Below are 22,333 nucleotides of genomic sequence, written 5' to 3' on the forward strand. Positions count from 1 at the left end.
TGTGGTTTTAAGTCTTTAAGGAGCATGGGGAGATAAAGCAAACATAACATTTTTGAAAATGTGCGTTCAGTTTGCTCAACAGGGTTTTGATAAATGTTATACGATACTGTCTCTATTACTGACAGAATTTCAGCTTGGGAAAAATACATGTAATAAAAATACTCCCTCTTCTGCGCCTCTGCTCTGTAACCAACACAAAAAGAGAACAATCACCAGGCTTACAGTGCATTTATTGCTCCCAGTGATTTTATTTCATATTAACTTATTTCAGCAGATTCACAATCCCCAAAATGCAAACTGATTTTCTAAGCCAATTGTGTTACATTCTTCTATCAGGAGCTGCTGAGTGTCACACTGGGGATATATTGTTGTGCTCTGAATCAGAAGCTAACACAGGTCACTGCACAAACATGTAGAGTCAGTGTTAGAAGCCAAATAAATACCATCGGCAGCACATTAGCCAAATCAGCAAAACAGCAGTCTATCATGCTGACACGCACAAAACTTGTATCTCTGAGACTAAGAGCAGAAATCACTCCAAGATGAGGCTGTAATCCGTGTCAGCTCTAATGACGGTTGTAAGATTTGCCTGTAGAGGATGTTTTTGGCCAGATTACAAAGTGTGGTAGATTTGCTGTGATGTTTAAACACTGAGGCCTAAAGCAAACCTGTCCACACTATGTTATTCAGTTACATTACCAGGCTTATGTTTGACAACTTTATGCAAAAATACAGCCGACACATCACAATCAATTTACTTTCTGACTTGATTCATCCACCGACTTCTGAAATTATTAGCTGTGGAGGCACCAAATGTTCTGTGGAAACTTCATGCGACAGCAGCGGTCCATGACTCTTTGAAGTGACAGTACAGAGTAGTGGGAAGACGGCGTGGGAAGCTTGGACTCACCAGAGCACAGAGTAAGTCCACAGCCTCCAGGATGAGCTCCTGGTGTCCAATTCTGGACACTCCCAAATCCTCCAGCTCCTGGTGGGTGATACGCAGCAGCTGGTCGCCCCCTACTTTCTCCTTCTCGAAGGTTTTGATGTACTGCTGCAGGCAGTCGTCCAGGCCTGAGGGAAGCACACAGGACAACAGGGAAACTTTCAGTGCAGCTCGACAACTTGGCCGTTTAGTTTGCAGACGGTGTCGGATTTTTCTCGTGAAACCTCTGTTTGCATAATATGCTCTAACGGCATACTAACGATCGCTTTCTTTGCCAGAATATGTGCTGCAAATCTATAACGTGTGAGCACAGGTGGTATTTTGTTGTGTTCAAGTGTGAAACAGTCTGTGTCAGGCAAGAAATCTGACACATCCCCCCTTGTCAACAGCCCTTAGCTGCATTTTTTTTTCCAGCTTTAAACTAGAAAAAAAAAGCTCTCGACTAAAAATGTGTGATGTATGTGTGCTCAGCTTGTTTTACATATTTCACCGCTGCAGCAGGTGTGAAGTTTTTAGGAGAGCCTGTTAATGGAGCGCAACAGACTAAAGCGAACCGATCCCGCAGCTTCTATCTGTATCTTTTTACGCCTTATATTCTGAAATTTATGACTAAAAACTGTGTAAACTAACACATTAATAAAGTATACTCACAGGGGAAACACATAAAATGTGTAAGTTTTACTAAAGACGGCGGCATCACAACAAAAATCCCTCTGAAAATCCCATTCAGACTTGAATTAAACCCTCTTTGACACAGAAGTCAACAAAAATTACATGGTAGTGTTTACTTCAGGGACACTGCATTTTCAATAGCTGTACTCTGCCCTAATGATGTGAAGAAGTTGAAATCACACACGTTGGATCATCTTACACCGAGTTCTGTACATAAAATCTGATTTGACAATTTCCGCATCAGGCTTTCTTGAGTCTAGAAATTTGTTTACTTTAGTTTTATTCACTTTCACATCAAGCAAATGCATTAATAAGGTGAAAAACTAATATTTTATCTACGTACATAGCACGAGTGAATGTCAACACAAGGGGCTCGGCAAGCTAGCTGGATATCCTTTTGCCACTAGAGACAGAAAGGGCAGCTTTTGTGTGGCTTTTTCTATACCCCCGGCCTCTTTCCATCGTCTCTGGGCTTATTTCTCTCTCTCACGCACTGACAACTCTCTCCTCATCTTGTCTCTGAACCGATCATCCGCATGTGACTCAGTGCTGAACCTGATCAAGTATTCACATCGGGTCGAGCTGGCAGCTAAACGGTGGAGGGGAAACATAGGGAGTTTCATGGTTTTGCATAACATTTAAGAGCTTAACTAATCAGCCTCTTTACCAAGTTAATTGAGACTCATTATGTCAATGAAGTATTCCCCACGTTGCCATGGAAACCACAAAGCAGTTTTTTTGGCAGGGATTCTCCCCAAACCGCGAGATGAAACAAAGAAATCAGTGCAGGGAGGGCAGGATACTTTCCAAAAAAGACGGGAACCAAATAGTAGCATGAGACATCAAGCTAAAGTAACTATCTGTGGACTTCATTAGCATAATTTTTAAAAACTCCCAAAGGGTTTTACATTTAAATGACACTGTAAAGCAGCATATGGTGCTATTTTAATGGGCTCTGTACAAATGGGCTGTTATTATAATTAAAATGGGAGAGTTACATTAAAGAGTGGCACAAAAAAATGAGGCTAGCTGTCAAAGTTTGGTGGTTCCCCTTTAAAACTTCCATATTTTGCTTTTGCCCTCTATTCAAAGGAGCAACGTGTAATAGAAATCCCTTCTAGATGGAGCATAATTCACTGATAGCACCGAGTAATCTCTGCGACATCAAATTTTCCTGTCTATTTCATGTACAGCTCAGATTATCAGGCATGCTGAGGAGAAATTAAAAGCACAGCGCTGATACATCCTGATCTCCATTCCAGATAATCCACTGGTAATGTAAAGAAGGAGAGCCATTCAAGGCCGTTAGCTTTGTTATAATAGATATGTGTTAATGTGACTTGTCATTGATCACTGTCGGTGTGTGTGTCACAGAACAGGGGAGTCAGTGTGTGTGTGTGTGTGCAGAGAAAGAGCGCAAAGATAAATCCAATATAACTCACAAAACATGAATTATCTTAATGCAACACTGTCAAGAGGAGAGATTATGCTAAACCCGAATTAGGTCTGTGGCTCAAAACACCCAGACAATGAGAAAAAAAGAAAACAACAGCGCACACATCATATGTGTTTGAACAGATACTATTCACTTGGTATGTCAAGAACAAATTTTCAGTCAAAGCTGGAATTCTTTCTCTCTTTTGTGATGAGAATCTCTTCTTTAAAGCGGCTTTGTCACAGCTGGGAATGGAGCTCACACAAAACACTAACAGGGGGTGGAGAGTGGGACTGTGGGAAGGTCAGGGGGTGTTCCTATTTGGCCTCCAGTGACATCACGGAGCGGTTTGCTAATAATGGAACCTGTGAATACTAACGACAAAACGCTGCCAGTCCTGAGGGGTGGAGAATGGATGCGAGGCAAGAATGAAACCCCCCACTCCTCCACCGCTTCTCTCAGTGCCACTCTGTCCCTCACTTTAAATTACCATTACTGGGGCTCTGGGCACAAGAACCATCTCTGCTCCACTTGTCAGATGTGGGACACTGAAGAGTCCTCTCTCGTTTCCAATCTCCGCTTGCATTTCTCACTTTGTTACCAGGTTATTTACACATCGTCTTAGATCTCATTTGAACTGCTACGGCCTCTCTGTTTCTGTTTCTTATCATCCCCTGCGTCGTCTTTGTCTGCGTAAATCCCTCACAACGCTTCACACTTTGCATTTTATCTCCTCACTGAGCAGCAACAGCCACCAGAACACCCTGTTTAAAGGGCAGCAACAGATTCAGGTACAATCTGTAATACACAACTCATACTGGGAGAGGTCTGATCCTTGCAATCATAATACGTCTGAGCCAGCAGAAAAGACCCACAGGCTGTGAATTATCATGGTGCACGATGTGTGTGTGTGTTGAAGCAGTAAAGATGCATGGATGTGTATGTTTCATGTGAAGGGCTGTGGCCTGACACGTGAGCACGTGGCTCTGCAAAACAACACACCATCACTGAGACGCTCACTGTCTCAGAAGACAAATACGCAGATAACAGCCTCCTACTCGGTTTAACATTTCCCCCTTACATTTCTATCTCATTTGCTGGCGGTAATAACTTTGTAATGCAAACAGACACTCACAAAAAAGCAGCATAGCTAATGAGAAAATCTGTGCCCTGGAAGTATCCTGATAGGATGTGGCAGTAAATCCTCCGCAGCTGTTTGGGAGCATTTAGAGATCTGTGGAGAGTGAATTGGTCGACACGTTTCCTCAAAGGAGACACAACTTCCAAGGCTTGTGACAAATTTAAATCTAACAATACATTTTTAACTTCCAGATCTTTAGTAATTACAGCTCAATTTAAATTACAACAAGCCTTAAGAGTGATTTAGAACAAAGCTGAGTTATATCCATAGATTTTAATCTTTTTATTCTAATGAATGTTTCTGAAAAATCACAGTAAAGTGCTCTTGTGTCCGAGCAAAAAAAAATCTAACCTCAGAGCTTATACACTCTGCATGATGGGCCCAGGTTTGGGTGCATTATCAGGATTTAAAACTGAAGCCAGTCTCACATGATGCTCCTCTTAGTCAGCTGTGACTTCTTAACGACTTGGGGCATCTGTGGATCAACATTTCAGCACAGATGGCTCCGATAGTGCACCAGCTCCGTGCAAACACACGATGCTCGATCGATAACTTAAACCTTCTCCTGTTTTGATTTTCCCGAGCACAGATCCAGTGAGAGGGCTGATCTTTGGGTGTAATTACTGGAGCTCCTCTGCTGTGTTTCCCAGCCTCCTGCGAGGCAGCCCTGCGTTAACAATGACCACCGCAGGACACAATAGAGGTTTTAAAACCGTTTGGAGCGATTTGAATGTGCGAGGCTCCTGAGAGATCACGTCTGCCTGAGAGGTACAAGTCGTCTCTAGATTGTTAAAAAAAAAAAGAAAAAAAAAAAAAAAAAAAAGAAAGGAAAGAAAATCGATCGAATGATTTAAGGCTGTAATTAAAAGCCTTCAGAGAGCGATGAGGCGAAAATCCGAGGCTCAGCAGGTGTTTTGTTCCCGTTTGGCATCTCGAGTCAGTCTGTTGAAATGCATTTTTTACTGTGTAGGTCTATGTTCAATGCAACACGGCAGTTAAGTGTTAGAAATTTGGCAATCTGACGCATGAATCTTACCTTTCATCCAGTCAACCACTTGACTGGAGCTCCACTTGCTCACAGGCTCCATAATCAGTGCCATGGTAGAAGTTTGTCTTCACAAAAGAGAAACACTCCCAACAAACCAACTCCCACTCAAAAATAGCAACACACGCACAAAAAATAAAAGGATAAAATAGGTAAAAGCAACAAAAGAAATAAATCAAAAATAAATTGGCGGACTCTTTAAATTCTTCTCTGCTGGCTGTTTACAAACAAACCGAGGTAGGTCCAAAAGGTCCAATATGTCGCTGTGAGGAGCCTGAGCGCAGCCCTGTGCACATTCCTGTGCTGCTTCAAGGAGAAAAAAAAAAAAGAAAAAAGAAAAAGAAAAAAAAAGGAGCTCTTTTACTTGTCATTCATGTCAGACTCAGTGGCGGTGATGCTGGTGGGTCGCTGCTGCCCGACCCCGCTTCCAAAATACATCCCAGTTGCATCCAGAGCAGAGAACAACGCGCAGACTGTTACTTCATCCTGGTGTCTGGAGAGGTTGGGTTCGCTCTGAGCATCCTCCCTCACACAGACATGGAGTCACAGTCCTCACCGTGCGAAGTGTGGTGTATGAGGGGCGATCAGTGCCACCCACCACTCAGGAAGAGTGGGAGTCTTAAAGGGAATTACCGGATCCGGATTATTCAGGATTTGGATCGGAATAAGAATCGAGTCTGCGTAAAGCTCAGCTGAGTGTCAGCAGCTATTTTCAGTGCAGCTCTGGCATTAATTTGATGAAACTGAGTCGTAGCGACGTGAAGAGGATGATGTTGACTGTTTTGGCAAAGTAGATTTACTGTCCATCCAGCTGCACAGGAAAGGGTGCTAATAAATAATAACCGTAAGTGCTTCAGTAGAAGGCTAATGAAATTCTTTTATGGTTCTTGAAGGCTCATTGAGACTGCTAGGTGAGGGATAGTCTCACTTTGCCAGCTCATTTTGTAGAACATACTGATCTGGCTCCACCTAACACTAAAACATAGTCTGGTGTATTGGTATTTATTTAAACCAATCACAGCTGGAGGCGGGGCTAAGTGAAGGATGCGGCTTCGGTGTTCCTTCAAAATAGTGGCTGGTGGAATAGTTGTGTTCATCCAGGAAGATGAGCACTGTCAATAAAATGCATATTTGACCACAAACAAAGTAGCAAAATTACCTAATTCAAATCCTCAGCAAAACTCAAAAGTGTGGTAGATAGATCGGAGGTTGTTGTTGTCCATAGCAAAGAAAATGGTAAGACACAGAAAGCGAAACGAAGGACAAAGCTGACTAAAATGATCCTGCATCCAGTGATCAGAAAGGTAACGGATGGCTCAAGATGTAATGGTGGTGAACCTGGCTGAGGAAGGAGCTCAAGAATGTGTTTGAAGTAGCTGATAAATGGTGTAATCGACTTCCTCTAGATAGCCGTTTAACCCAGTCTCCACATAATTACATTCATATATATGCCTTGAATTTCCGCAAGAAATGGGATAAGTAAAGCATCTATCTATCTATCTATACAACATTTCTAATTACATTTTGAGGGTAATATATTTTTATTTAGATGATGTTTGTAACAAGCAAGTTTCTAATCAACATGTCTGTGCCATTTATTTTACTGCCGTACCATTGCTCATTTTCAACCAATCAATCATATATTGGAAGGGGTGGGACTTGTCACTGTATTGCTGCTCTCTGTTTATCTATGATCAGAAAGGATGATGAGGTACCTTCTGACCTACTTGAGGTGCAGTTTGTCCAACCTGAACTATAATTATGAGCGTGATCCAAACTGATAACAGCACAGAGATCTGTGCACCCAATACAAATGTTGGCCAGCGACTAAGAAAAGCAATAAACTCCACCATTTGACAACCTAGTGTTACAACGGGGGAAGCAGGAGAACACAAGCGCAGACACACAGAACTGGCTGACAGGAGAATAACAGAAAGAGATTTATTTAAACAACTGAACAAGTACATTAATGGGGAACTGAACTGGGGAACAGAACTAAACCAACTACTAAAACTCTAACTCTATGAATACAAAAAACGGAAGGTTATTAAGCTGGGTAGGGGTACTCACGACATGGGGAAACTGAGAACCGAGGGGGGAAACAGGCTGGGGAAAATTCATGAACAGGTTGGAGCAAATAGAGTCCAAGAAGGGGAAATCCAGGAGGGGGGAGAGCAGCAGAGTCCATGGGGCTAAAGCAGTCCGGAGGTGGCAGGCTTGATGGGGAGAAACAGAATCGAAAAAAGGATGTGAATCTATGATCCAGCGGGGAGTGAATGAAGGGGCAGCGCTTAAATAGGTGGAGGTGAGGTGGAGAACAGGTGAATGGTATGAACTAATTACTGCAGGTGACACTCATTGCAGTAATCAGCAAAACAGAGTGCAGGCAGGAGAAGCAGGGAGAGAGAGACAGGAGGGAGAGATGACAGACAGAGGGAGCCAGAGAGAGAGACAGGTCAAAACAAACAGATGAGGAACAATGGGAGAAAGAAGGAAAAAGAGAAAAGGAGGAAGAAGGGCAGAGGCTAGAGCAGGATCATAACACCTAGAGCCATAAATATTTTATATTTTTGCTTGAAACTGATTACCTCAGGTATCATAATAGTTGCCCATCTCATTAGTTTTCCTCCAATCCACTGACCATCAATTAATCAGTTGTTGTATAGCTAGTGGTCTGTATTAAAATGTGTGCGATGTTTTAGTGGTTGTGCATCATCTCAAAGAGTGCGTTCATCTTACTACCCCTTCATCCACATCCATTCTACCACTATACAGTATGCCAGAAAAAGATTTAGTATGACACAATACATGAGCAGGATGTCCTACTATATTATGCAGTATCCCAGCCAGCATGCTTTTCTGGCCCTTCTGACCCACAACTCTTTCCAGTTATATCACATACACTACCATTCAAAAGTTTGGGGTCACGCAGATAATTTCATGTTTTCCATGAAAACTCACACTTTTATTCATGCGCTAACATAATTGCACAAGGGTTTTCTAATCATCAATTAGCCTTTCAATACAATTAGCTAACACAATGTAGCATTAGAACACAGGAGTGATGGTTGCTGGAAATGTTCCTCTGTACCCCTATGGAGATATTCCATTAAAAATCAGCTGTTTCCAGCTAGAATAGTCATTTACCACATTAACAATGTTTAGATTGTATTTCTGATTAATTTAATGTTACCTTCATTGAAAAAAAATGCTTTTCTTTCAAAAATAAGGACATTTCTAAGTGGCCCCAAACTTTTGAACAGTAGTGTATGTTATGGTGTCTAGTGCAGGTTTAAACAAGCTTAAGCTGCAGAGAGATGACAGTTATCATACTACAGGCCGCGATGGTCAAAGTTTAAGGCGCAATATTATAATGAAGTAGTCCCAACTGCACATACCTTGCAAGGGCAGCTGTTGTTTGCAGCTAAAGTAATAAAATAAATGGATGTGATCTGGTCATTCTAAAATGACATCAGTGTACCACTATAAAGGGGTCATGACATTAACAGAATCCCTCACTGCCTTCCACCCATGGACGACATAAATTAACCAAGCAAGCAATGTTCAGAAGACTCTGCAATCATGAATCTAAACTGTGGCAGTCAGTGAATTCTTTTATCATCCTGTTTGTTTGTTTGTTTGTTTGCCCTGCAGGGCGCAAGCGTTGCATTACGATCAACTCTGTTTGCACGTTAGACACCACTAATGGAGGGCGAGCTGCTAGAAAAAAGAACGACCCATTTCTCCTTCTATTTACTGCAACAATGTGACCACAACGTGCTAATAAATACCTTCAACACCATAAATATTCTGACAATGATGCCTCCACTTCTCTGCCAGCCCCTCGGGCACTAAGCGCCCCTCATACCACCACTGTTTCCTCCTGCTGTCTTTGTCGCTGCTCACGCCTCCATCACACAAAGCGCAGTGTAGTGGAAACGACGGTCACCAACGAAACAAGGATGCTGACATGTGTCTGGGCTGTTTTCTTTCTTCTTTTTTTTTCCTGTATTGGTAAACAGCTTCAGGGTGTAAATCTACATACACTGCGAGGGCATCATTATGCAGCAAATACTGCACTAAAACTGAATGTCACACCAAAAGATAAATATACTGATGAGTTCGTGCACACTTTTACATTTTACGTTTGTCATCTATTGACTTTATGTTTGTTTTTTTCACAAGAATTAACGATTTTTTGTAAATGACATCCAGTAAAAACTCATGATTATTCTACAACATGCAGAAATAAAGAAAAGTGGCAGAAGAAAAGGATAACAAATCAATAGGCTGCATTAACATCCTAAACTCTCCAGGGAGTCATTGAACAATAAGATGTGACAACGACAAGAAAAGGCATGTCTGCAACTGATAATTTAATAAAATATTTCCTTGCCTGGGAACAAACATTTAGCTGGGGCCAGTGCAGCACAATAAGACCCAACACTGTTAGCGCTGACATTCAAAATAATCAATAATCATAAATAAAATACAGAGACAGGAAGCCACTTGACAAAGAGAATGAATACAGCTCTTTAAAGCTGCAATAGCTTTTTTATAATAAAAAAAAACCCAATATGACTCATGTTGTGCAGCGAATACACAGCCAGAAGGAAATTCCAGCATGACTGTCCAAGCACACAAACACCCACAGCTTTGACATTCAGTGTCAAGCTTATGTAACAGTGGTGTTATGATATAGATGGAGATGAAAAGATTTGTCTTGTAAAGGAATGCGACAAATAAGACATGAAATGGATAAAAATTAACCACTGAAAAGACTGATTGAATAGTTATTATCTGCTATACAGGCAGCCATTACAATTATAAAGTAAATTCAATGAGAACTCCACTTGCGCTTCCCTAAAATGAGCTGTTTTCTCTTGAAATATGTGTTTTGAATGTCAGTATAATATGTACACAAGAACCTTAAATGCATTTACAATGTAATTAAATCACAATAGACTACAGCTCTGTTATTATAAATCTAAATATTTAATTTTCTAAAGGGGCATCTTCTCTGTGTTGTGGGGAATCTTTGCCTCACAATTCATTATGATTAATACAACAAAGTATGTGTATTTTATTGACTTTATTTTCAGACTTAAAAATTGCTGTTTCTTTAATTATAAGATAAATGTTACATAACACATGTAGAAATGATTTCTTTTTTTAAAGGATTAGATTATTGCCAATCAGTTTTGAATTGATTGTCCTGGAATGAGTCATAGTTAGAGAGATTAAAACTTTAGCATAATTTTATCACCATTTCTATTTCAATTAGTGACATAAAAATGTCACATCACCGGAGATGTTCAACCCACACGACAGAAGAAATTTTATGTTTCTAACCAACATAAATGATGGATATATGCACAGAGATCCAGCATGCACAACTCAAGAACAATAAAAACCAACAGCAGCCAAAATCAATTCAGCCACATTTACTATGTTTATTATTTACTCCCAAGCTTTTCTGTGACATTTCAGAATGTCAGCTGTGCAAAGTTTTAGGCTGTGAGATAGAAGCTGATGATTTGATTTTAGACATTGGTTTTGATTATTGCATATGGTCGATGGGGAAAGCTGGGACTTAACATCTACATTTCAAAATAAAATATTGCGCTATTTCTATGTCACGTTCGCTTGTCAGCCATAGTTACTCACAAATTAGGGTTTTACATACATATTATGACAGAATATCCAATGCCCTGTTATAAATTAGAAGTACTGAAAATCACATCACTTCAGATCAGATAAAACTTTAAAATTCTGCATATAAATTAGGACAGCCTAATGATGTAACATAATATTATAAAAGAATAAATTCTGATTTGCTTTAAATTGATTATATCTGCATTTTGTGACTGCATTTTGGATGTAGGAATTGTATCTGTAATAGAGTATGCTATAAATTGAGTCAAATAAAATACAAAAATGAGAAAAAATAAAGAGAAAACAAAAGCAAATGAAAAAGGGAGATATGTCAGATGGCCTTAAAAATATCTCTTCTTCTGCGGCTGGTTATTCCTCTCTCTAGAACAGCCGCATCATGTTTTAGTAGACTGCACATTTTTCACACGTCAGGCCTGTAGGTGGCAGAATCAGCCTTGTAATGTTTTTGCCTCAGCTGCAGCTGGACAGTAGAGACAGTCTACTGGAAGAGGTGAAAGATTCAGATTTCTGGGTGTCTGGTTTAAGGAGAGAGTGGTGGGTGCATAGTGAAGATAGTTGCAATGTGTGAGAAAATCAATAACATCATGCAGTGTCTGGTAGAAACTGACTGGGGAGCAGAACGAGGGACATTAATGATGATATACAGGGCAATTATAAGATATGCAATTGATTATGAGAGTATGACATATGGGCCTCAGCTCCCTCCGCTCCAAATCATCTAGATGTGGTGCAGGCGTAAGCAGTTAAAATATGAGGTGAGGCTTTTAGAACAGCACCTATTAATGGTCTTTTAATTAAAATGGGGAAACTGCATTTAAGTCTTCAATACCTGCTAAGTATTTGTTGGAGGAGCAAAACATGACTCATGACTCTGCCTGAAGCTGATGTAGACTTTTCTTCCATATGAGAGTAAATCAAGAGGAAGTTTTTAAGTAGCAATCTTAAAGAAAAACGGGCAGATTCCATACAGATTTACATTGATGGCTCCAAGAACCTAAATAACAATAAAGCTGTAATATGATTAAATGTTCCATAATTACAGAGGCATCATGAATGTATCAGTGTTCACTTCTTGGCCACTACTTTTGACAATCTTGTGGGCACTTGTGTGAGGAAAGTTAATTATAGACTCAGATTCTTCTGCTGCACTAATGGCACTGAAAGGTGGGAGATGTGAGGTTTAATAATAGAATTTTTGACTGTAAATCATGCATCTGGGTTGTCCATGGAGGTTTTTTTTTATGGGTTCCAGCATGTACAGGGGAGGAAGAAGGTGCTGAAGTAAGTAGATGTGGAAGTACTGCAGGGGAAGATTGAATATAAGAAGTCATTGCAGCAAACAATAACGCAGATATTGCTAAAAAAAAAAATAGGTAGATTTTCTCATTGGAAGAATTTGACTTGGTGTTTTGGAGCAAAACATTCAACTTTTTAAAAGAAAAGTAATTAGTATTTTTAAGTAAAGCAAGAGCTGGAAGTCAAAAGACAATAAGTGTTACAAGAAAAAATAAAAAGCACATTTTACAAGTCACATAAACAGCACATTTAGCAAATCCAAGGTATTCTAAGTAACAAAAAGTAACAGAAATATTTACAGTGTGCAGGAATGTACAAATAATTTCCTTGAGAATGTGCAAAATTACATTGGCGTTGGTGTAAGCTACCTATGGTATGCAAAGAGAGACATTAATACGATTTGAAAAGCTGTGTTCATGTAATGCATTGAATCAGTGCCTACGGTTTGGGGGAGAGAGGAAGTGTCCCTGGGGGTCTCCAGCTCTGCAGATGAGGTCAGCTGGGAAAAAGCTGTTCCTGTGGTGTGAGGGGAGAAAGGAAAACAAAGGAAGTTTTTCATTTGTTAGCTCAGCCAACACTGAAATACATGTCAAATGCAAGAATGAGCAAGATGGACAATGTGGCCAAAACCATGCTGAGACTGAATCATGGGCTGGCAATAGCTGACAAGAACTCTGATGGAAAATTCATGTGTGGAGAGGCAGAAACTGTCTGATGTAAAACTATCACATAGAAAGATTGTAAGCCGAGCAATCAGAAACTGGAGTCACAGATCATTCACTGAAGTCAATATTCATCGAGAAGCAACTAAGTCTGTAATTGAATTTCTCAGGATTTAAACGTGTCAATGGAGTTCTGTAAATGACCTATGGGGGGCAGCAGCACGCCTCTGCTGCGTCCAGTCTGCCAAAAATCCATCAGACGAAGAAGAATTAAAAAGACGACGAAGAAGAACATAAAGAAGGAAATTCAGGGATCCGCGAGTGACAAAGGTAAGCCTACGTCTACGTGTGGCACCCATTAGAGAAGTATAAATATATGTATGAATAATATTTGAGTGTTGCGAAAGTACTTTTATAGTTTTAATAATTCAACCGCTCTGTTAGCAGTTAACAGTTAGCTCTTGGGTTTCAGGATCAAAGTCCACTTATTTAACTAACTTTCAATCAGAAAGTTTTCGTAGAAATCCATAGACATTACTTACTAATAGTATGTAAAGAGGCTGGTATTGGTGAGAAAAACTAACGCAGTCCGTCTCTAGCAGAACACGAAGAAAACGCGATGCGGAAGAGTAAAAGTAGGATCAGCGACATGATGATGGAGGCCACACTTCACCTCGGAGATTAGCTTTCAACCGCCCTAAGTGTTATTGCAGCTTATTACTAGTTTATAGCGGTTGAGGTGGTTTTCTTTCTGTAGGCCCAGGCTTGCAACTTCATCCAGTAACCACTCACAGTTATTTCAGGACCTATTAATGGGTCCAGGTAAAGGGATAAGAAAGAGTAACAAACACACAACAGAAGTGAATAGAACCTTTGTGCAAAATCACTTAAATATCCAATTATTTCAAACTGTATCCCCTTACAGTAGTTTCACTACTTTCTAAGATGATCAATGGAATATTTGCTGTCCTGTTGTTTAAAAAGTAACAGTTTAGATGTACAATGTTAGAACCACAGGGGCCACTATAGGAACTCAGTGCAACTAAAGCCATTGCTGAGTTTCAAATCCTTCAGTTTTTTCCTACTTTGTATGTCGACTTCTATTTTGACGACAGACTCAATCCAGCTCACCACCGGGGATACCACTGTTGCACCAGCTTCTGAAGATATGTTGAACTCAGGCAATATACTTGGCGAGGTCGTTTCCTCTTGCGTAATTTGGCAGCCTGCTTTTAATTATTATCATGCTGGAATATTCCTTTTCTGTCAAGCGTCTGCAGATTGGGAGTCATGTCTGTGCAGATTCCCAGTCGTGATGGTAATCCTGGGATCTTCAGCAAAAATCAACTGGACTTGTTTTGTAGGTTTCACCTCTCATCCAAGACGCTTCTTTGGTTCTAACTAACTGATGGGGAGTTTCAGAGTTTTATATTCACTCCAGCTCACATGGCAAACGAACTGTTATGATTCAGGACTCACATGACACAAGACGTGTTCACCAACAACGATAGGAATCATGGTGGTGGAGCTGACAGTTTACACAACCAAGGATATGAATCTGCCAAGTCAGGACTGACTCAAGATGTTAACGATGGTGAAACTTTCTGGGGAGAAACTTTTTTCCTCAATGGATTGTCCTTTTTCCTTCAGATGTAGATGAACTGCTGAGTCTTGTCGTGAGGAGCTGCTTTCCTGTGTTGAGCCATACGCGTGTGAATCTGTTGTTTAGTCTCTCCTATGTACAAGTCTGTGAACTCTTCGCTGCATTGGACTGCACATACAACGTTGCTCCGCTTGTATGTTGGAGTTTGGACCTTGGGGTGAACCAGTTTCCCCGAATATCCGGAACCCAGAAACTGCTATTCGGGCCACCCCTACCTGTTGCGCGTCCATCGCTCAGCACTCATGAGTTAAGTAACGTAAAGCATGTCGCAAACCCGCTTGAGAATCAAAGAACGTAAAGCAGCGTCATGTCGCAAAAACCACAAGACGGAGTTTCTTTGCGAAAAATCTCTTTTTTATTCTTTATTTTCACGTATATAAACTTAGAGTATCCATAGTGACAATAAAACACTAATACAATCGTCGCAGGCTATTTAATGATAAATTTGCTGTAATAATTGATAAAATTAGGTTAGAAACGATAGAAGAGAAATGGCACGATGGACACTTTTCTATCGTTCTCACGATATGTATCGTCATATTGCCCAGCACTAGCGTGCAAGACAAATACAACCACAAAAGGTTCATGCACCAAGTTTATAACAGCATACAGTAAAAAATATTGTTGTGCATGTATGATATGTTAAACGATTTCATGAAAGGTTAGAAAAATGGCACAACAGTGCACAGCTTGTATGACACTACTGTAAATCTGCAAAACTCAATATAATGATCGTGATTTACTGAATTAGTTTAAATTTTCTTCTGTTTCTGTCAAAAAATCGAACACTAAAAATTTATTGTGCATTGCATTACAAGAAATTGCTCTGTCTTGTAATCAAATTTGAATGTAATTCTAATTTTAGATAACAGAATGCAATTCAGTGAACTGAACTTTGTATGTAGGCACAAGATATTTAGTTTAAGGGTAAGAGGGTTTTAAGGGTTTAGTTTTACTCTGTAGTAGCCAATGTCAGAATATTTTTTAAAATGTCATTTATTGTTACTAGTTTCCTTTCTAATTAATTTTTAAGTAATTTTTTGCCTTGCATGACATTTTCTTTTGACCAAGGTAATGTAGTGTCAGAATCATTAGCAGACACAGACTGAATAACCTCCCAACAGGACAAACCTGAATGTGTGATTCTAATGTGCTGTTTATTTTTTTCCGTTTGTTGTTTTGCAGTTTCAGCCAGGTTGGCATCCCAGAGTCTGACTTGTGATCACCGATTGTGCTTTAATGTTAGTGCCTGACCGACACTCTCTATAAAATAATGGATGACACTGACGAGGCGATGGTCACGCCGTCAGGCAGCTCTTCCATTGGGGAAGCAGTGTCTGGCAGAGCAATGACCCATTCGCCTGAGCCAAATGAAGATGACATCTACTACATCCCTGAGAGAAGACCTTCTCTTGACCTGGGCCCAGATCCAATGGATACTACCAACTGGTACTGGGAGATGTTTCTCTTTGTTGCTCATAGACCATAGATTTACGATATTTTCTTAAACCACAGTACAAATAATTGAGCATCACTTAATGCCTTATATCAAACAAGAAGGCTGCTGTGGCAGCTCAACACTCCCCGCTAGTGGCCTGAATGAAGAACCATAATTCTTACGCCTTATCTAATCTGTTTCCATATTAATTTACAGTGTACGTGTAGTAAAATTGAATTACACTTATTGTATATTAATGCTGTACCTGGTTTTAATGTAATGCATCACCTCAAAGTTGTCTTCTCCTATTTCCATGTACCACATAATCTTGATGGTTTTGCTTTTTATTTAATTGATTTTAAGAATAAAAAGCAAGTTATAGGGATACCTGCTGACTGAAATTGACTGGAAGAACTCCTAAGTGTAATTACTGAAGTCTAAGCTTTCATATGCAAATGCAAATACACTTATCGTTCAAAAGTTTGGGGTCACTTAGAAATGTCCTTATTTTTGAAAGAGTGAAGATAACATTAAATTAATCAGAAATACAGTGTAGACATTGTTAATGTGGTAAATGACTATTCTAGCAGGAAATAGGAATATCTACATAGAGGTACAGAGGAACATTTCCAGCAACCATCACTCCTGTGTTCTAATGCTACATTGTGTTAGCTAATGGTGTTGAAAGGCTAATCAATGATTAGAAAACCCTTGTGCAATTATGTTAGCACATGAATAAAAGTGTGAATGTTCATGGAAACATGAAACTGCCTGAGTGACCCCAAACTTTTGAACAGTATTGTATGTGTTCTTAGTTTAAGCAGAATTGTTTCAAATTGAAAATGAAAAATAAATGGACAAATAGGTGCACAAAATAAGGGGTTAACTTCATGTTTGTCCATGAAGTAGCCTCATTTTTTTAATACCCCAAACATAATGGCTTTTATGCTGCTTGAGAGAGAGAGAGCACTGAGATTAAAATGAGCTGCTTATCTGGCATGTACTGTGGAAGCCTGTGGTTGCTTGTTATGTGGCAGCTAAGCAATTAACAAAGTGTCATTCTGCGCTTCTTCTTTATCAGGCATTATGTGGACCAGGCCTTGTCTCCAGCTCAGAGCTACAAGTCAATGACAAGTGAGGAGAACTCAGATGAAATGAGAGATGAAGACAGATCCCCCACAAGGTACAAACAAGAAACGAGTATTCAGAGGGGCTTCCATCAGTCTGTAGAGTAAAGCATTGAACACAATAAATCCAGCTTTTGTGTTATTATGTATATACTTTGACTGTATCCACATAAAACCGTGACGATATCTTATGGTACGCTGAATGTCGTTTTATCTTCCTTGTCGCTCTGGTTTTAGGATCGAACTGGAGAGAACAGATTCCTTCTCAAGCTGCTACTCCTTCGACAGCGACGATTGTGAAAAGAAAACTATCAAGTAAGACGTAAACACGTTGTGTAGCCCTTCTACATGTCAGCATGTGCGACTTTAATGGATTGGCACTAAACTGTATTGAAATCTTTGCACTGTGGCCTCACCAGGGTTAAAAGCAAAGATGATGTCTCAGACCCTTCTGACGAACCTGAAATCAACGAAAACCTAAACAAGATTAAACATCCCTCTGTGACTGTGGCATTCACTTTTAAGGTCAGTTTATATTTCCCTTTTTGCCTTTATCAATTTCATGAAATAGAACATGTACACAGAATTAAATACAGTTGTTGAGAATGGTGACACTGAATTTGATCCTTCTTTTGGAAACAGGCTATTTGTAAAACTCTTGAACAGCTGTCAGATTTCCAGTTACTACAATTCAAGTCGATACTGTGGAAGGATTACCCACAGTCATTTAACATTCCCCCTCAAACCTTGGACATGGTGGACCTGGTGGACCGGCTGCTCGAGTGTTACAGCCTTGAAGAGTCTTTGCATCTGACCAGAACAATCCTGACAAAGATAGGGCAGAAGAGCGCGCTTGAACTTCTAGAGACTTTGTGCATTAGAAGTAAGTGCATTTGAGTATCTCTTAATGTCTTGTTTTTTTATCTTAACAGAAGTAATAAATGATATATTTGCACAGACTTTACTATGTGAACACCTTTTTCTTTTTTTAGATGAAGTACGCTATGAATTATGCCAGAGTCTGAGGAAGATATATGGTGAAGTTTCTGAGGATTTGGCCATGGAGGGGGAGAAGAGGCCTTTCGACGATGTCTTTGTTTGTCCCACCATTACATCAACAAGTAATAATGGCCCAAATACTGAACATGAGGTCCTGACCATAGAAAAGCTGCACTCCAACAGCAAACCAGCTAAGATGCTTACTACTAGGGATATTTTTCCTTCTAAATCGGATGATGTCAGATATGGAAACTTAGTATTCTTCACAGGAGTGGCAGGATCAGGGAAGTCAATGGCGGTCAGAAGGTTGATACTTGATTGGGTCGAAGAGCGATCACACAAACACGTGGATTTCTTGTTTCCCTTGCCGTTCAGAGACATCAAACAGTTTGAGGGCAAAGAAGTCTCCATAGTGGACATGATACAAACGTTCTACCCAGAAACAGCAAAATTAAGACGTAAGGATTTTAGCAATGAGGACTGCAAAATTTTGTTCATCTTTGATGGTCTAGACGAGTACAATGGCGAGCTTGACTTTCATAACATAAGCTATATTATTGATGAGATCTGCAGCGTATCCCTGCAGAAAATAGTGGTCAACCTAATGAGAGGGCGGCTGCTCTACCGCTCACTATTCCTCGTAACTTCTCGTCCACAAGTGAAGGGCTGCATTCCTTGGGATACATCTCATAAACGCATAGAAATGCGTGGTTTCTCTGACCCTGAAAAGGATGAGTACTTTAAGAAGAGGTTAAAGGATGCAGATCAGGCGGCTCGAGTTATTGCATACATCAGTTCATACAAAACCCTCCGCATCATGTGCCACCTTCCCTTGTTCTGCTCACTAGTGGCTGATGAGTGCGAGCGAATATTTAGGGAACAAGGGATTCAGGCAGAGCTGCCCAAGAGCATCACCTACATGTACACAAAGCTGATGCTAACACTCATGCGTCAGCATCGCAAGTTTAGAGCTCCAGATCGAACCCCAGAAGAGGAAAGAAACTTTCTTATGAAACTTGGAAAGCTGGCGTTCGACATGCTGGAAAAAGACTCGTTCAAAATCACCAAGTATCAGTGGACAGATCTTGACATCAGTGACAGGGAAGCAGTGATTAACAGCGGCCTGTGCACACAATACCTCGTGGCACCTTTCGTCTTGCACCAAGAGGAATATGTGAGCTTTCTCCACCCCACCATGCAGGAGTACCTGACGGCTCTTTATGCAATTCTCTCCTATAGAAACCTGGGGAAGAACATATTTGAGCAGCCAACGAAAAATAAGTTCAAGGCGATGTTCAAGGGACACAAGGAAATGGAGATGTACAAGTGCGCTGTGGAAAAAAGCCTGCTGTGTGAGGATGGCAAATTTGACTTTGTCCTGCGCTTCCTGTTTGGATTGTCAGCGCAAACCAATCAGGACCTTCTTGAATCCTTGTACACCTCGCCATTGAAGTGTCCAAATTTTATCGAAGAAGCTACTGCTCTCATCATGAAGAAGATCAGAGAAAATCAGTATCCTAACAGGACTAGCAACTTGCAGCAGTGCCTGGTGGAGCTGGACTTTTGAAGCTCAGACTCGGCATCCTGGCACATTGCCTCTCCATCAGGACAGGACGTGATCGCTGTTCAATCAACATAAACACTGTTGGGAATTTGAGCATTTAAGAGTCAAACATAATCACCTATAGAGCTCCACAGTTACACTAAAGTACCAGAGATGTGTAATCTTTTCAGATATGTGGGGATGGTGAGGTTTAGTGTGTGTATTATAAATGTACAATAGTTGTGTGGTACAAAGGGACGTATTTTTAATGTTGAGTTTTACACTGTTTTTATACTATGCATCCATGCGCAAAGATTCTTCTTTTGACATTATTGTTGCCTGTGACTACTGTTGTGCTTGAACTGACCTTAAAATGAATTCAAATGGCCTTCTTGGGTGCACTGTAACAAAATATCAGTGTCCTGAATCATAGCATAATTTAAAATGTGTCAAAACAGAATTATTTTTTCACTTTTTTGATTTGTTATTCATAATTGCTTGCTGGCTGCTGCCCTTATCACTTTGTTACACAGTGCAGTGATCACATTGAGGAGTCTTTACTCTGAATCCTGTAGTTTACATCAAGTGTTGATCTCTCTCATCAAAACAAAAGCTGATGTGCTCCTATTGTATTTTGTATCAAAACCATAAATTATTCCTTATAAATCTGTTTCAGAAAACAATATCAATCCCAATAAACACGACAACATAGCACCGTCTAATGTTTCTCATTTTTTGCGGCTCAAACACAAATAAGAGGCAATTCTTAACGGTCAATAACTGTCATTTTTAAATATTTCTTTTTTACCAAATGAATATTAGAGAAGTTGCTGTAGCTTGTAGCCTTTGATTTATTAATGGAATAATTACATTTGCATTGGCATACAACACAAAAACATATTAAATAGACCACCCTCAGAAATGACACATTACAGTGGACACCTGTATCGACTGCACCTATGAAAGTGTTCAGTGATACTGATTCTATACCTGCTTGAAATAAACACCAACTACAATGTAGGATTAATGGTAAATCTCAAGTGAAACAGCCACAATGATTTATCAGCAGCGTATACATGAGTTTATGAAAGATTTAATTGATGATAATGTAAATTCTCATTATGGTTTAAAAGCATACAAAGTTGAGATTTCTGTCAGCGAACAGTACAATGATACACACAAAATAATTTCAGCGAATTACTGGTGCAATATTCTGTATCAGTCTGGAATTGGTAGAAAGTGCCTTGTAGAGTCATAGTAATGTAGGCAGTTTACTGCAGGTATAATGGGTGTGTTCAGTTCCACATAAAGTGTTGCCTCTGGATGTTTTGTTTCCTTGGATCAGGAGGGGATCCTCAAAAGCAGCATTAAGGGACCTAGTGTCCACCTGTTGACTGGTTTCCTTGTATTATTCCTTCCTTGAGATTTAGGAGTCATTTTTACGTTTACTGGCCTACATATCAAAGGGTAAGGATTTGCCATAATCAAATGCAGCCCGGATTTCAGTACAACACAAAAGCAGCAATTTCACATACGTTAACTCTTGGCAATTTTCTGCAAGATATAACCCTGCACACAGAAATCCACTTTTTACAGCAGTGCTATTCTGTGTGTTTTCTGTCAGTTACTGCTAAAGCCATCAGTCTTTGCTGTTAATGTTATGCACTTCTGGGCCATTCCCATGGCATTTGTCACAACGCATGTGAAGTTGGATGTGAGATCCTCTGAGGTGACGGTCTTCAAGAGCAAACTCCTCTGTAGGACTGTACCCTCCTCGAAAGTTGATCTAAAACAAAGGCAGCCCTTACAGTCCAACTGCAGATTGTGCCTTCAATCATATTACTGTCTACACTACTTAAGTAAAAAAGTAATAAAAAAAGAGCAGAACTACTGTATGTTTGAAGCAAAGGATGATCTAACATTTTTTTGTGCATAAATAACACTTAAATGAGTTCACTTAAAACTCAATTTTACTTACTCGCTTGATTCCACTATTCTGTCGCTGTTGACCGTTTCTTCAGGGAAAGAGTCATTGACGAGCCAGTAGATAACGCTCACATCATCCTCACAGTTTGTAAATGCACCGCAGTGAAGGAGGAGCGGCTCACCTGTTAAACAGAACACATCCAGACTATGAATCCAACTTTATATGTGCAGGGAGTCTTAACAATAAAAATCAGGTAACACTGAGTGTGTGTCATGGAGTGTTACCTGGATGAGCTTTGATTTGGACACGATTCGGCCCGATGATCTCTGGAGATTCATCCTCAGAAACTGAAGAACAAACTGAGGTTAGCACAAAAATCTCATCACAAGAAGTTACGCTTTAAAGTCTTCAACATATCTGTACCGTACCTGGAGCTCCATCTGCAAACAGCAGACACACAGACCCCAAAGCTGTTGTAGAGACACAACATGTTCACAACCAAACACCAAGACTGAGAGAAAACAACTGAGCTGGAAACAAAATGCAGTTACCTTTGACGACAGACAACAGCTTCATACTGACTCCTCCAGTGAGACTCCTGCTGCTGACTGGCGTTTGGGATCATTATATATACACACACAAGCATCCACTTCCCCTTCGCCCACTCACTACACGGGGATTTCCTCAGAAAAACAGGTCAGTCATGTTCATAGTGGGTTGTCAACACACTTTCTGGTTACATAAATGAGTGCTGATTAATTTA

General features: G+C 40.1%; 3 protein-coding genes across 13 annotated transcripts in view; 1 reads left to right on the top strand and 2 right to left on the bottom strand.

The window, feature by feature from the left end:
- LOC111577633 (connector enhancer of kinase suppressor of ras 2-like) overlaps positions 1-14,492 on the bottom strand; it is a 38,472-nt gene extending 23,980 nt beyond the window's left edge. For 4 of the 9 annotated variants that reach the window (XM_035954531.2, XM_023283988.3, XM_023283987.3 and 1 more), the window contains exons 1-2: positions 7,310-7,455; positions 911-1,074 (exon numbers count right to left, since the gene is read on the bottom strand). In XM_035954531.2, the coding sequence (XP_035810424.1) occupies positions 911-1,074; positions 7,310-7,427 (282 nt within the window). In that variant the 5' untranslated portion in view covers positions 7,428-7,455. Of the gene's footprint in view, positions 1-910; positions 1,075-5,230; positions 5,817-7,309; positions 7,456-12,653; positions 12,728-14,004; positions 14,049-14,352 lie in introns of those variants that run through there. The other 5 variants (XM_023283993.3, XM_023283991.3, XM_023283990.3 and 2 more) reach the window with 4 other exon arrangements.
- On the top strand, positions 13,119-20,355 carry nlrc3l1 (NLR family, CARD domain containing 3-like 1). Of its 3 annotated transcripts, none has more exons than XM_023283994.3 (7): positions 13,119-13,203; positions 15,722-15,985; positions 17,056-17,157; positions 17,339-17,416; positions 17,521-17,626; positions 17,744-17,984; positions 18,094-20,355. In XM_023283994.3, exons 2-7 carry the CDS (start codon positions 15,810-15,812, stop codon positions 19,665-19,667), a joined length of 2,277 nt encoding a protein of 758 aa, XP_023139762.2. In that variant the 5' UTR covers positions 13,119-13,203; positions 15,722-15,809; the 3' UTR covers positions 19,668-20,355. The 3 variants fall into 3 exon arrangements, with proteins under 3 accessions (XP_023139762.2, XP_023139763.2, XP_035810427.2); XM_023283995.3 differs by lacking the exon at positions 13,119-13,203 and adding an exon at positions 14,643-14,782; XM_035954534.2 differs by lacking the exon at positions 13,119-13,203 and having other exon boundaries at positions 14,819-15,985.
- A 119-nt stretch (positions 20,356-20,474) lies between these two features.
- LOC111577657 (interleukin-1 receptor type 2-like) lies at positions 20,475-22,307 on the bottom strand. Its single transcript, XM_023284032.3, has 5 exons — positions 22,122-22,307; positions 21,999-22,040; positions 21,855-21,917; positions 21,622-21,751; positions 20,475-21,429 (listed from the first exon to the last, which is right to left on the bottom strand). Exons 1-5 carry the CDS (start codon positions 22,144-22,146, stop codon positions 21,264-21,266), a joined length of 426 nt encoding a protein of 141 aa, XP_023139800.1. The 5' UTR covers positions 22,147-22,307; the 3' UTR covers positions 20,475-21,263.
- Positions 22,308-22,333: the final 26 nt, after the last annotated feature.

Source organism: Amphiprion ocellaris, chromosome 14 (genome assembly GCF_022539595.1).
Source record: "Amphiprion ocellaris isolate individual 3 ecotype Okinawa chromosome 14, ASM2253959v1, whole genome shotgun sequence".
Lineage (NCBI taxonomy): Eukaryota > Metazoa > Chordata > Actinopteri > Pomacentridae > Amphiprion > Amphiprion ocellaris.

Bases quoted from the DNA above. Each gene is read 5' to 3' on its own strand.
- LOC111577657 (XM_023284032.3), bottom strand. From the start codon at position 22,146: ATGAAGCTGTTGTCTGTCGTCAAAG. The intron at 21,918-21,998 runs GTACGGTACAGA...TTTGTTCTTCAG, and splicing joins GTTTGCAGATGGAGCTCCAG to TTTCTGAGGATGAATCTCCA. The intron at 21,752-21,854 runs GTAACACTCCAT...TCTGTTTAACAG, and splicing joins CCAAATCAAAGCTCATCCAG to GTGAGCCGCTCCTCCTTCAC.
- nlrc3l1 (XM_023283994.3), top strand. From the start codon at position 15,810: ATGGATGACACTGACGAGGCGATGGTCACGCCGTCAGGCAGCTCTTCC. The intron at 15,986-17,055 runs GTACTGGGAGAT...CTTCTTTATCAG, and splicing joins CCAATGGATACTACCAACTG to GCATTATGTGGACCAGGCCT. The intron at 17,985-18,093 runs GTAAGTGCATTT...TTCTTTTTTTAG, and splicing joins AGAGACTTTGTGCATTAGAA to ATGAAGTACGCTATGAATTA.